Source organism: Trichomonas vaginalis, chromosome II (genome assembly GCF_026262505.1).
Source record: "Trichomonas vaginalis G3 chromosome II, whole genome shotgun sequence".
In the NCBI taxonomy this organism is placed as follows: domain Eukaryota; phylum Parabasalia; order Trichomonadida; family Trichomonadidae; genus Trichomonas; species Trichomonas vaginalis.
Window position 1 is genome coordinate 16,092,788 of NC_067204.1, and position 13,807 is coordinate 16,106,594.

General features: G+C 33.6%; 4 protein-coding genes across 4 annotated transcripts, besides 2 other annotated features; 3 read left to right on the forward strand and 1 right to left on the reverse strand.

The window, feature by feature from the left end:
* Positions 1-91: 91 nt before the first annotated feature.
* TVAGG3_0553600 (Ankyrin repeat family) lies at positions 92-3,136 on the forward strand (the record flags this gene model as incomplete). The annotated part of the gene is made up of 1 exon (XM_001309766.1): positions 92-2,938. The coding sequence occupies one exon, from the start codon at positions 92-94 to the stop codon at positions 2,936-2,938; it is 2,847 nt and encodes a 948-aa protein (XP_001309767.1).
* A 1,358-nt stretch (positions 3,137-4,494) lies between these two features.
* On the forward strand, positions 4,495-4,737 carry TVAGG3_0553610 (serine threonine-protein phosphatase family; the record flags this gene model as incomplete). The annotated part of the gene is made up of 1 exon (XM_001309764.1): positions 4,495-4,737. One exon carries the CDS (start codon positions 4,495-4,497, stop codon positions 4,735-4,737), a length of 243 nt encoding a protein of 80 aa, XP_001309765.1.
* Positions 4,738-4,741: 4 nt separating this feature from the next.
* On the reverse strand, positions 4,742-5,590 carry TVAGG3_0553620 (uncharacterized protein; the record flags this gene model as incomplete). Its single annotated transcript, XM_001309763.1, has 1 exon — positions 4,742-5,590. One exon carries the CDS (start codon positions 5,588-5,590, stop codon positions 4,742-4,744), a length of 849 nt encoding a protein of 282 aa, XP_001309764.1.
* A 335-nt stretch (positions 5,591-5,925) lies between these two features.
* Positions 5,926-8,825: a mobile genetic element.
* Positions 6,897-7,667, forward strand: TVAGG3_0553640 (MULE transposase domain-containing protein; the record flags this gene model as incomplete). The annotated part of the gene is made up of 1 exon (XM_001309762.2): positions 6,897-7,667. A coding segment is annotated over one exon (771 nt), but the record flags the coding sequence as incomplete, so codon positions are not given.
* Positions 8,826-8,857: 32 nt separating the features above from the next.
* Positions 8,858-13,807: part of a mobile genetic element that runs on past the window's edge.

A 13,807-nucleotide genomic window follows, 5' to 3' on the forward strand; every position in this document is an offset into this window, starting at 1 on the left:
TATATTATACCCTATCTACTGATATGATTATTTTTGAAAAATGCACTGAATTTTTTATGGAAAATACACTTTTGTCTAAAATTTTTGGTTGATGTCCAAGGGAAAAGCAAACCAAACTCATTATGACAAATTGATGGGGATTTTTACAGGATATAATGATGTCTTCAATGCTTTGTACAGGCTGAAAACAAATGACGAAGAAAAATTAAACGCAATTTACAAAAAAATTGAACAAAACCTGATCGACTCTTATCGAATTCCGCCTGGTGAAATTATCAATAAAATATCTCAACTTTCAATTTATAACAACCGCTACATGAAGTCATATTTAGCGATTGCCAAACAAATTGTTGACGAATACCATCTAAATCAGGTCAACAAAATCAACATGGTTTTTAATTACCTTTTCTACAAAGAATACAATATTGTATTGAATGAAAACGGGCAAAAAAGTTTTAACGATTTTGAAGATGCTCATTATTCATCTGATATTCACGAACAAAAAACAATTCACAGATCTATTATGGATGATGACAAAATATCATTTATAAATTTTACAGAAGGAGAAGGATTTGATAAAAATCAGAAATTAAAAAGTGATTTATATCCATATCCAAGAAGAGGTTTTTCGTTACTTGAATTATGTTGTTATCATGGATCTGTTGATTGTTTTAAGTTTTTAATAACAAAATTTCAATCAGAAATAACTCCAGATTGTCTTAGATATTCGTTTTTGAGCGGAAATCCAGACATTATGAATGAATGCTTGAAAGTACAAAAACCAGATGATGAATGCATGGAATATGCAATAATATCACACAATATCGATTTTGTTACATTTTTGATGAATGAACACAATATAAAAATTGATTTAAAATTGTGCTCTCAATTCAATAATCTTCAATCATTTTTAGTTTACTTGGATCAAACAAATGACATCAACACATGTTTTGTTTATTCTCCGAATTTCCATCTTTCATCACTTTTAGAATATTTTATTTCAAATGGTGCAGATATCAATGCTAAAGACAAAAATGAATGGACCCCTCTTCATTATGCAGCCATGAATAATAGTAAAGAAACCGCAGAAATTCTTATTTCAAATGGTGCAGATATCAATGCTAAAGAACATGGTGGGTGGACCCCTCTTCATTATGCAACCAGTAATAATAGTAAAGAAACTGCAGAAATTCTTATTTCAAATGGTGCAGATATCAATGCTAAAGACGAAGATGGATCTACCCCTCTTCATTATGCAGCCAGTAATAATAGTAAAGAAACCGCAGAAATTCTTATTTCAAATGGTGCAGATATCAATGCTAAAGACAAAAATGAATGGACCCCTCTTCATTGTGCAGCTAGATATAATAGTAAAGAAACCGCAGAAATTCTTATTTCAAATGGAGCAGATATCAATGCTAAAAACGAAGATGGATCTACCCCTCTTCATTATGCAGCTAGATATAATAGTAAAGAAACCGCAGAAATTCTTATTTCAAATGGAGCAGATATCAATGCTAAAAACGAAGATGGATCTACCCCTCTTCATTATGCAGCCAGAGATAATAGTAAAGAAATTGCAGAAATTCTTATTTCAAATGGTGCAGATATCAATGCTAAAGAACATGGTGGGTGGACCCCTCTTCATTGGGCAGCTAGATATAAGAGTAAAGAAATTGCAGAAATTCTTATTTCAAATGGTGCAGATATCAATGCTAAAAACAAAGATGGATCTACCCCTCTTCATTATGCAGCTAGATATAATAGTAAAGAAACCGCAGAAATTCTTATTTCAAATGGAGCAGATATCAATGCTAAAAACGAAGATGGATCTACCCCTCTTCATTATGCAGCCAGAGATAATAGTAAAGAAACCGCAGAAATTCTTATTTCAAATGGTGCAGATATCAATGCTAAAGACAAAAATGAATGGACCCCTCTTCATTGTGCAGCCATGAATAATAGTAAAGAAACCGCAGAAATTCTTATTTCAAATGGAGCAGATATCAATGCTAAAGAACATGGTGGGTGGACCCCTCTTCATTGGGCAGCTAGATATAATAGTAAAGAAACCGCAGAAATTCTTATTTCAAATGGTGCAGATATCAATGCTAAAGACAAAGATGGATGGACCCCTCTTCATTATGCAACCAGTAATAATAACAAAGAAACCACAGAAATTCTTATTTCAAATGGTGCAGATATCAATGCTAAAGACAAAAATGAATGGACCCCTCTTCATTATGCAGCCATGAATAATAGTAAAGAAACCGCAGAAATTCTTATTTCAAATGGTGCAGATATCAATGCTAAAGACGAAGATGGATCTACCCCTCTTCATTATGCAGCCAGTAATAATAGTAAAGAAACCGCAGAAATTCTTATTTCAAATGGTGCAGATATCAATGCTAAAGACAAAAATGAATGGACCCCTCTTCATTGTGCAGCTAGATATAATAGTAAAGAAACCGCAGAAATTCTTATTTCAAATGGAGCAGATATCAATGCTAAAAACGAAGATGGATCTACCCCTCTTCATTATGCAGCCAGAGATAATAGTAAAGAAATTGCAGAAATTCTTATTTCAAATGGTGCAGATATCAATGCTAAAGAACATGGTGGGTGGACCCCTCTTCATTATGCAGCCAGAGATAATAGTAAAGAAATTGCAGAAATTCTTATTTCAAATGGTGCAGATATCAATGCTAAAGAACATGGTGGGTGGACCCCTCTTCATTGGGCAGCTAGATATAAGAGTAAAGAAACCGCAGAAATTCTTATTTCAAATGGTGCAGATATCAATGCTAAAAACAAAGATGGATCTACCCCTCTTTATATAGCATCCAGGCGTAATTACAAAGAAATAGTAGAAATCTTTAATTTAAACAAGACAAAAAGGTCAGGTGAGTGGGGCTTCCAGGCGCGTTGCGCCCTCTAGCCCCTAAGAAATTTTGCCCAAGACCCAAGAGGAGGACCGAACCCCAGCCGACCAGCCGGCGACAAAACCAAAACCGTTGTTATTTACATCATATTAATAGTGTCACTTTTTGTGTCACTTTTTAAAATATCACTTTTATGTCACTTTTCACAAATTATATATGTTTTCATGTTTTGTCACTTTTATATCACTTTTCAGGTAAAAACATTTTTATTATTATATATAAATGAATTTTACAAAACCACCGTTACCGTTCTTTGGAAATAAGAGTAGATGTAAAGATATTATATTGAGAGAACTTAAGAAACTACCGAATGGTCTAACATTTGTAGATTTGTTCGGTGGAAGTTTCTATATATCCCATTTATGTCATACAATATTCCCAGACTCAAAGATTATATGCAATGACTTCGACAACTATATGGACCGTCTCAAACATATTCCAGACACAAACAATATATTGAAAGAGTTAAAAGAAAAGATACCTATAGGTAAGATGGAACGTATACCATTAGATAAGAAAAATATTGTGAGAGAGGTTTTGAAAAAAGCAGAATATATAGACTGGGATAGTATATCTGCTAGACTATTATATAGTGGTGCTATAAGAGTTCATGACATTGAAACACTTATGTCAAAAGTTTTATATCTTAACTATACAAATGTTTCAAAGAGGACATAGAAAAATATATTGAGGGTATAGAGTTTGTGAGATGTCATTGGACAGAGTTGTATGAAAAATATAAAGACAAGGAAAATGTTTTCTTTATAGTGGACCCGCCGTTCTATAACACATGGGATTTTCAATACCAAGTAGACTGGACTTTGAGAGACTCTTTAGAAACTTTAGACGTTATACATAACCATCCATGCTTTTACTTTACATCCGATAAAAGTGGTTTGGAAACCGTTATGAGATGGTTAGAAGACATACATGACTATGAGTTTAGATATGACAAGATAGAGTATGAGAGAGGTCCCATAAACTGGAGAAAGTGTCACAATAAAGAAATTTTATTAGTAGTAAATGTGGTTTGAAATAGATACTACTTGTTTTAGTTTTTTCCATTGTGTCATTTATTTATTTGACGTGGCAAAGATATAGAGAATATGAAGATGAACCAATGCCTGCAAATGTTCAGCATATGTACTCGTAAGATATTTTTATCTAATATTAAATGGACGCACAGAACTTAGCGAATGCACAGCAACCTGGACAACCAAACCCAGAGAATATTCCAAATGAAGTTAGAATACAAACTGCAATGGCAAACTATGGTCAAGTGCCAACAGATGTACAAATGCAAACTGCCATGTCAAATGACGCTGCGTTAGGTTTGCCACCATGGTATGAATATGAGATGGAAAGAGTTTTATACAAACCCTGAAGTGGGATATAAACAACTTTATGCAGATGACGCGAACACAGGAGTTGACCCAGAATATGTTTTCTACCAGAGGAGAACAGAATGTATGAGCTCCAGTTAAAGAATGCTATGGAACTCAACAGGAAACGCAAAAGACTAGGCGGACATTAGATTTTTACTACTAGTAAAATGGGTTTCTTCAGTAGTATTGGAAACTTCTTCAGAAGAGTTGGAAGAGGTATATGGAATGGAATAAAATCTGTCGGAAGAGGAATTTGGAACGGTGTCAAAAATATTGGTAAAAGAGTAGGTCAGTTTGTTGGTATTATACCTAAAGACCCTGAACCAGAAGAACAAGCCCCTGTTATACAACAACCTGAACCTGCACCACAGTCAAGTTGGCAACCAAATCCAACACCTCAACCGTATTAAAACATTATATTTTTATCGTTCGATAGTAGTTGTATATGAAACTAAGTTCTAAGTAAAACGCATGGTATAATGGAATTATTCTTTTTCTTCCATCTGTAGTAAACCATACTTGAAAGTCTGAAATACTTCCACTTGGTGGTTCATATAACTTTGTAGGTTTTTCGTAAAAATCATTCATCAGACATAAGAAAGAGTTTTGCGCACCAGAAAATGAAGCATGAACAATAATAGCATCTGGGTCGAAAACATTTTCATATGTTCCATTAGGGTTTTCGACTTCATAATAGTCCGGGTGTACTGGATATGCTGCAGGCTGATTTAACATCCTCATAAATCTATACCATGCCAAGTTGTTATATTTTGTAGAAATATAAACGTTTTCTCCAAGGTCTTCTATTTTATTGATTTTAACAGTTGCATTTTTCCTGTCATAAATAATATCGAGATGGTATTCTCCTTCGTCAATGTTATACTGGTTTGCATATTCAATATAGATATCGTTTATTTTTTCTTGAAAAGCTTGAAGAGTTGTTTCTAAGTTTATAAGCAAATTAACTTGTAAAAGTTTTCCTTGTTCAAATTTCTCATACATACGTTTTTCTTTGTTATAATATCGAACTTCAAAACCGACCATACATGGGAAACCATGTATGGCTTCTGAAATGAACTTCATTCTACGAAATCCAATAGCTTTTGTGACGGATGGGTCTCTTAACCATCTTAATGGGTAGTCAAAACGATAGCCTTCATGCTTTACGGTCTCTGTCTCAAACTTTTGACCGACATTAGTAAAAAGTTCATCTAATGGTTTAGTTGTAGCAACTCTTGAATTTTCTTTTTCTATTGGAAGCATATTTTATCTATAATAAAAATGTCAAATGAAACAGCGTCTATGAGAGAAATACAACACAACAGACAACTCATTATGCAAGCTCTAAATAAGAACACAACAAACTTTTCAAACTATTCTAAAATATCTGAGTCATTGAAACAAGGAAACTTAAAACTGACATTAAACCCTTTAACAGATGAGTTTCTATTTCTAGACAATAAGAACCATATTGTCTGTATAAATCCAACAAAAGGAACTTTAAACGAGAAACCTATAAATGAACTTCTTTTGAAAGCAGATGTTGACAACAAAGCAGACAAAACATATGTTGACAATAAAATGTCAAGTGAAGTGACGAGTAGGTGACAAAAGTGCATACTCTTAAATTAACCTTAAATGTTGATTTTTCGATATTTTCGGTATTAACCTTATTGTAAATTTTTCCGGTGATAAATTTATCACACTGAGGTTATTTTTCCGGTGAGATTTTTAACCTTGATTTAATGAAATTAATATATATAAATTTTATTATTTTTAATTTCGAATGAGTATAATAAAATATTTTTTATGTGTTTTTGTTTTTGATGTGATTTGAATTTTGTTAACTCTTTTCAAAATCACTTCATTTTTATGATTTCGGTGGACTTAGAGGAGCTTATTGCTTTTGGTATTAAACAGGAAGTCAAGGGCGGTGTCCCATACAGAAGAAGAACGGGATCTCCAAAGCAATATGTCACTTATTCATGTTCGTATCCCCTATGCAAGGCAAAATTTAGGGTTGAAGAACAAAATGGAGTGTTTACTATAAGCAAAGTTAATGAAGAACATTGCCATCATATAGGAGTTGAAATGGGTTCACATTACGCGAGTAAATTTTATCAAAAATGGATCGAACTTTATATTAAAAACGGTGGAAAGCAATTTCTTGCTCAAAAGCATTTTTTGATAAGTTCGGAATTGATACGAATAACAAAAAACGATGAAACTTTTCGCGCAGTCTACTGATGCTTTAAAGCACAAATTTTATCGCCTTGATGAGATTATTGCACAAAGATTATCAAACGATCCTTACACTTCTTTGGAAGCATTTTTGAATAATTTACAGGAAGAGTGCCCAGATGATCTCGTTCAATTTGATTACAATGGCGATTTTTCCGAGTTTACAATCATATATGCACCTTTTGCTGCAAAAGAATTGGTGCATAGCATTGATAACCCTCTCCACGTCGATTCCACTCATTCTTTAATTAAAGGAAAGATCCAATTGTTTGCAGTAACAATGAAAACAAGTCAAAACACAATTTTCCCCTTTTGCTATTTTTTAGTGAACCCTCAGACATCTGAAAAAATTCAAGAATGTTTGGTGAAATTCTGTGAGTTTGCGCACCTGGATCCACAGCATTGGAGCGCTAACTGTGCGCTAAACATTGCTCGCGCAATTGAGGACGGATTTCCTCTTGCGCAGCTCAGTTGGTGCGCTGTGCATGTTTTACGCGCATGTGCAAAAGTTGGAAGCTATTTTGACAATCCACAGAATTTTGAGAACTTCTATTTAGCAATGGACTTTTTGACATTACGTGCAGATGCAACGAATGCAGAAAAGCTGGCTGAAGAGTCTGATGAAACATATGAGTTCTTGACAACAATGTTAGAAGAAGAAGAACCGCGCGCTTTGAAGTATTTCGATAAACAATGGAGAAGAACCAAAGAACATTGGATGATGTTATATCGTGGAGAAGGTGATTCCACGAATAACATTGCGGAATCACACTTTCATCAATTAAAGCAAACATTTTTCTTGGGTAAGAAAAATGAGCGCATTGATGACATCGTCATAACTCTCATCACTGTTGTGATTCCAAATGCGATTATTAAGGTTCAAGTCGCTAATGTTTTGAGTGAAGAAAGAGCAGTAAGAATTCTTACAAGGGCAGGTAATCAGATTGTTGAGCAAAGAGCTTCAAAACACGATGAATGTTTGAAATTAATTCAACACATTTTGGAAATTGTCGAAAGCCGAAGGATTGAACCTAATGTCCTTATTCCATCTTTGAAGGCAATATTAAATTTGGCACAAAGAAGTTTAAAGGAAGAGTAAGCAAGATTAGATAATTTGGACTTTTTTTAAAATTAATGAATAAACAGTATATTTTTGAAGTGTAAGCTTATTTACCTGAAGCTATATTACTTAATATAACATTCAAAGTATTATTGCTATTTATTGGAGAACAAATTTATGTAATTTTCACATGAAAATTGATAAATTTGTATTTCCTTATGATAATCAATTTTTGTATTTGTAGAGAGTCTCCCTGCATGATATCAAACTTGGCTATTAGTCTTTATCCATTTTTGAAAATTGTATTGTAAATTGTAAGAATTTCTGAATACTACTACTATAAAATATAATTGCTTATCAATGTATATTCTCCCTGCATGATATCAAGACTTGGCTATTAGTCTTTATCCATTTTTGAAAATTGTATTGTAAATTGTAAGAATTTCTGAATACTACTACTATAAAATATAATTGCTTATCAATGTATATTCTCCCTGCATGATATCAAGACTTGGCTATTAGTCTTTATCCATTTTTGAAAATTGTATTGTAAATTGTAAGAATTTCTGAATACTACTACTATAAAATATAATTGCTTATCAATGTATATTCTCCCTGCATGATATCAAGACTTGGCTATTAGTCTTTATCCATTTTTGAAAATTGTATTGTAAATTGTAAGAATTTCTGAATACTACTACTATAAAATATAATTGCTTATCAATGTATATTCTCCCTGCATGATATCAAGACTTGGCTATTAGTCTTTATCCATTTTTGAAAATTGTATTGTAAATTGTAAGAATTTCTGAATACTACTACTATAAAATATAATTGCTTATCAATGTATATTCTCCCTGCATGATATCAAGACTTGGCTATTAGTCTTTATCCATTTTTGAAAATTGTATTGTAAATTGTAAGAATTTCTGAATACTACTACTATAAAATATAATTGCTTATCAATGTATATTCTCCCTGCATGATATCAAGACTTGGCTATTAGTCTTTATCCATTTTTGAAAATTGTATTGTAAATTGTAAGAATTTCTGAATACTACTACTATAAAATATAATTGCTTATCAATGTATATTCTCCCTGCATGATATCAAGACTTGGCTATAAGTCTCTATTCATTATGAGTATGACCCCATTTTTTTACAAAAAGTGCCGAATTGCAACTTTGTCCCAATCTCGTGAAGTGACAAGAGCTGAAAACGAATATTCTAAAAAGACTCATATACATTCTATATCTGATATTACAAACTTACAAGAAACCTTAAACAGGAAAAGTGACGTTGGACATACACATACCATTGCAAATATTACAAACTTACAAGAAACCTTAAACAGGAAAAGTGACGTTGGACATACACATACCATTGCAAATATTACAAACTTACAAGAAACCTTAAACACTAAAAGTGACGTTGGACATACACATACCATTGCAAATATTACAAACTTACAAGAAACATTAGAGACAAAAGCAAATAAGACTCATACACATTCTATATCTGATATTACAAACTTACAAGAAACATTAGAGACAAAAGCAAATAAGACTCATACACATTCTATATCTGATATTACAAACTTACAAGAAACCTTAAACAGGAAAAGTGACGTTGGACATACACATACCATTGCAAATATTACAAACTTACAAGAAACATTAGAGACAAAAGCAGATAAAACATATGTCAATGAAATATACCAAAGTTTGATAGGAACAAAAAATATTGAAACTATTGTTGGTGACTTTTCTGTCAATGAAGAAAATAAATATTTTAGATGGCAGTTTGTACATTCCTTAAAAAATGGTATACGATATAAACTCATTCCGAAAAATAACAATGAAATGTATGTAAGCTATATAAAGAATAATGGTACACAAGTTAAAGTTCCATTAGACAACAACTGCTACTTAAACTTCTATGGAGACGAACAAAAGAAATATTTAAGAGTTTATGAAATGGCAGATATGACATTGCCTGACCCAGCTCCAGCACCATATTATTATGACTATGGAGATGACGACAGAACACCACATGTAGATGAACAAAAGCAAACATTATATTTAGATTATTATAGATATAAAAGATATAATGCAATAGAAAAAACGAGAATAGTATATTATTATACAGATGACAGAAATAAATATTATAGTCAAGATTGTACATACCCTGAAAACATAAGATTATATTATAAAAAATATTCTGACACAAACCAGAAGAAACCCGAAATAGTTGCACTATATTTTAAGTTCAAAAGGGACAATCCTATAATATCTCATATGTTTGATTTAATGAACCCGGTAGGTTCTATTTATACATCTATGGATGTGAGAGGTCCTCAAGTAATGTTTGGTGTTGGTGCATGGGAACAAATAGTCGACAGGTTTTTGTATTGTGCAAACTCTTCAAAGGAAACAGGTGGAAGTAAAACGATTTCAGGTGAAAATTTACCTGCACCGTCATTACATAAATTTAAGTACATCTCAAGCAGGTTGGCATAGGCATAGATATTGGGGTTGGTCAGGAATGACAAAAGGTAAAGATATGATGTTAAAGACGACGTTAAGTTTGCTATAAATTGTTACTGGGATGACACTTGGGAGAAGGAGACCATACACATCACGTTTCAGGATATACGCAAACAACGGGACAAAGTAAAGAATACATGCCACCTTACATGACAGTTTACGCATGGTATAGAATTGCTTAGTCGTCATTTTCAACTTCTTTAGCATATTCGTCTGGAGTTGTATATTTGTTAGGAACTGTTTTTGAAAGTATACACCTTGAACTTTGACAAGTTTGAAACGAGGTCTGACAATAGTCGTTTTATCTTCTGCTTGCAGTCTGTACATTTTGCCATGTTTGCCTAAAACTTCATAATATTCTCTTGTATACTTTCTTCTATTTTTACGAACACGAATGTGAGTACCTGTCGGGTTCCCATTGTTGTCATAGTCAATAGTATTTTCATATGGGTCGCGTTTGGGTATTTCTATTTTTACTTTGTCACCTTTCTGAAGTTTGAAGCCCGGCATTCTTTCTTGTTTGTCTCTTTTGACTAAATTATTAAATATATAGTCTTTCTCTAAGTCAGGGTTGTTTTTCATTTTCTTCGGGGGAGTGGTTTCCCAAACCTTTTTGTTTACGGTTATTGTAAATATTTAAAACTTGTCTCATCTTTGCCTGGGGAAGTGTCTATACTTGTCGTCATATGACATTTCATTTGCTTTCACCACCTTGTGGTTGGTTAAGTCTCTTAACATTTTTACATCCGTCAATGACACCAAGAGCAGAATGGTTTTGGTCGACAATGAAATATTGGTTTACATTTTTTTGAACGCAGATAGTTTTTTACATCATCTGATTTGAAAAACTTTCACAGTCAGATGTCAGTTTTGTTGGATGGTATTGTCAACGAATATTGTCAAAGCAGTTTTCACATCTAAATATTTTTGGACCATAATGGTATGGCTTCACAGTATCTTGTGTTTTGACCGACAAATATTAGCCAGTATGGTGGTCCATCTGTTCTAACTCTCGGAATGTTTTCCAAGATATCATAAACCAAGCATTTGGTGTTGAACTAAAGATTTTTATCATTGAGTGCTTTTTTTGTTGCCTTAGAAACATAGGTCCTTGTTTGGATTCGTCATTTTTTACCCTATAAGAAATGGGTTTATTTGGCGCATTAGCAGGAGTTGCATCTAGATTTTTACCCGCAGTGGGAACAATAGCCAGAGGTGCATTTGGAATTGGAAGAAAGATTTTGAGTACATTAGGTATACTTAAAGAGAAAGCACAACCTATTATACAAACTGTACAGAAAGGTTGGATGTAGCACGAGATGCAACAAATCTTATTCCAAATCCTGAAACAAGAGAAAAGTTCAAGGATGGATGGACAATGTAGGAAGACAAGCAGGAAATTATTATAACAAAGCAATGAATGACTATAACCATAAAGCAGGAAATTATATGGACCAAGGTGAAAGATTCTTAACAGAGGATATAACCATGCACAACAATGGGTAAACAATAACAACCGCAACCACCTCAAACTTGGGGAATGTAAAGTTTTTATTGAGATGAAATGAACAATGCAGCATTGAGACAAATGAGTTCAAGATGGATTTGTCGGCTTCCAGCATTTAAACCGATACCATATAGTCAGGCTCAGCATGTGAACTGAATGATTATTAAAGGAACCATCCCACCTCCAACAACAACCAGTTGAAAACAAACCAAACTAAAATTTTTTACTGAGATGAAATGACCGAAGAATTGAAACGGTAGATTTGACACCACAAACAAAAATTCAGAACCATTGTCAAAACCTGTCAAAGAACTTACAGATGAAGAGAAAAATTCAATAATAGAAAGTGCCAGATCTGGTAACTCAAATCCTAACTACAAAGTCACTTTTCATAAAAATGGAACGGCTAGTATCTCAAAAAAGAAACAGACTCTCACAAATAAAATATTGAAGTCTGAGGAGCTTTCGAGACAACAGATGGAAAAGTTTACTTCACTGACCAACAGTTCATTATAGAACATCTCATTGACTTAGAGTCGAAATATTCTAAACTTTACAACAAACACAAAAGTTGAAAGGAAAACAAAAACAAATGGCATATGATATTTATGAAATGTTGACGACACAACTGTTCCCGCAAGTGAAGTAAAGTCAAGAGAACCGAAAAGTGACGAAAAACCGATAGAAGAAGAAAACCAAAAACTGAAGATAAACCAAAACCAAAGTTTAGTTTCCAAACTAAACCAAGTCAACCTTCATTAGCTGGTATGGGTTGGCGTCAAAGACTTATGGCAGCAGGCGGGTATGTAAAGTAAAGAAAAAAAATTTTTTTATTTTTTATAAAAATGCCCCCATATAGAATGGATAGAAAGTCTGCTAGAATAAAAGCAGAGTTACAAAGATATGGTTGGAGAGTTTCGAAGAATTTTAAATATAGGAAGGGAAGACCCATAAAAGTCTATGACAAATTGTCTGGTCTTCGCTACGAAATGGATTTGGAAACAGCACGTGCCAATTATCCAAAAAGACTAGAGAGGTTAGAAGAAGAAGTCTTATGGACATGCCTTTCGATGTTAGTGAACCTCAAGTTGAAGGACACGACGGCTTTGCCAGATTCTACTGGAAACATAACGAACAATTGCATCCTTTGAGAAGGAAAAAAGGAAAGGTGAAGACGCACATGCTCCCATGGAAAGAACAAGATATGGCATATGAAAAGTATCGTGAAGTTAGAAGTCAAATTACATCTGGTCGAACCTTTACAGTAAACTTTGACGAAGGAAAGAACAAGAAAGGCTTCATGGGTGTACTTGCTGCAATTCAAGACGGAAATAAGAAAGGACACAATCTCAGATTGACCATAACAGATTTGGATGGTCACATTTACTATGAACATGGCAATGAACAAACAGCCGCAAAACTTCTTGACGCTTTCAAGACTACAAAGAGAGAACAAATGGTTGACTCCGACTCAGACATTTTGAATGCAATTGAAAGAATTGCAAGTGTCAAGTTCGAATGGTACCAACCTAACCCTCAAGCAGTCAGACAACATGCTGGATACTTCCCGTTCATAAATAAGTCTGACATTGACTTGACAAGGTATGGAATTTACAATTCAATTGAAACAATTGTCAACGAACCTTGCATTCTTACATGTCTCAGGAACTCTGGTCTTGTTACAGATGAGAAGATGAAGTATCTTGAGTCATGTGTGAAGACAAGGTACATTCTCAGAGGTCAATTGGCAAAAATTGCACCGTTGGCAAATGTCAATATCCGAGTCAACATACTACAGCTAAAGGTTCTTCACATGACGACTATGTTGTTGACAAAGACTTACCATGGTTGAGATTGTAATTGTCCACAACCACTTCATGTTGAACGAAAGTCTTACAAACCCATTCTTTGGTAAAAGTAAGTGCAACATTGTCAGAGCTGTAAACATTCTTTTCGAGAAAGGTTTGTTGGAACCAATTCCAGATGACAAGCTGACAGAAACTTTTGTACCAAAAGACGAAACAAACTTTCATTGTTAGCAAGACCAAAAGTTGTTCCAGACAAAGTTCTAGTACAAAAGAAGTACACATTTCCACAAGGGTTGGTATGTTCGGATACCAACCTGA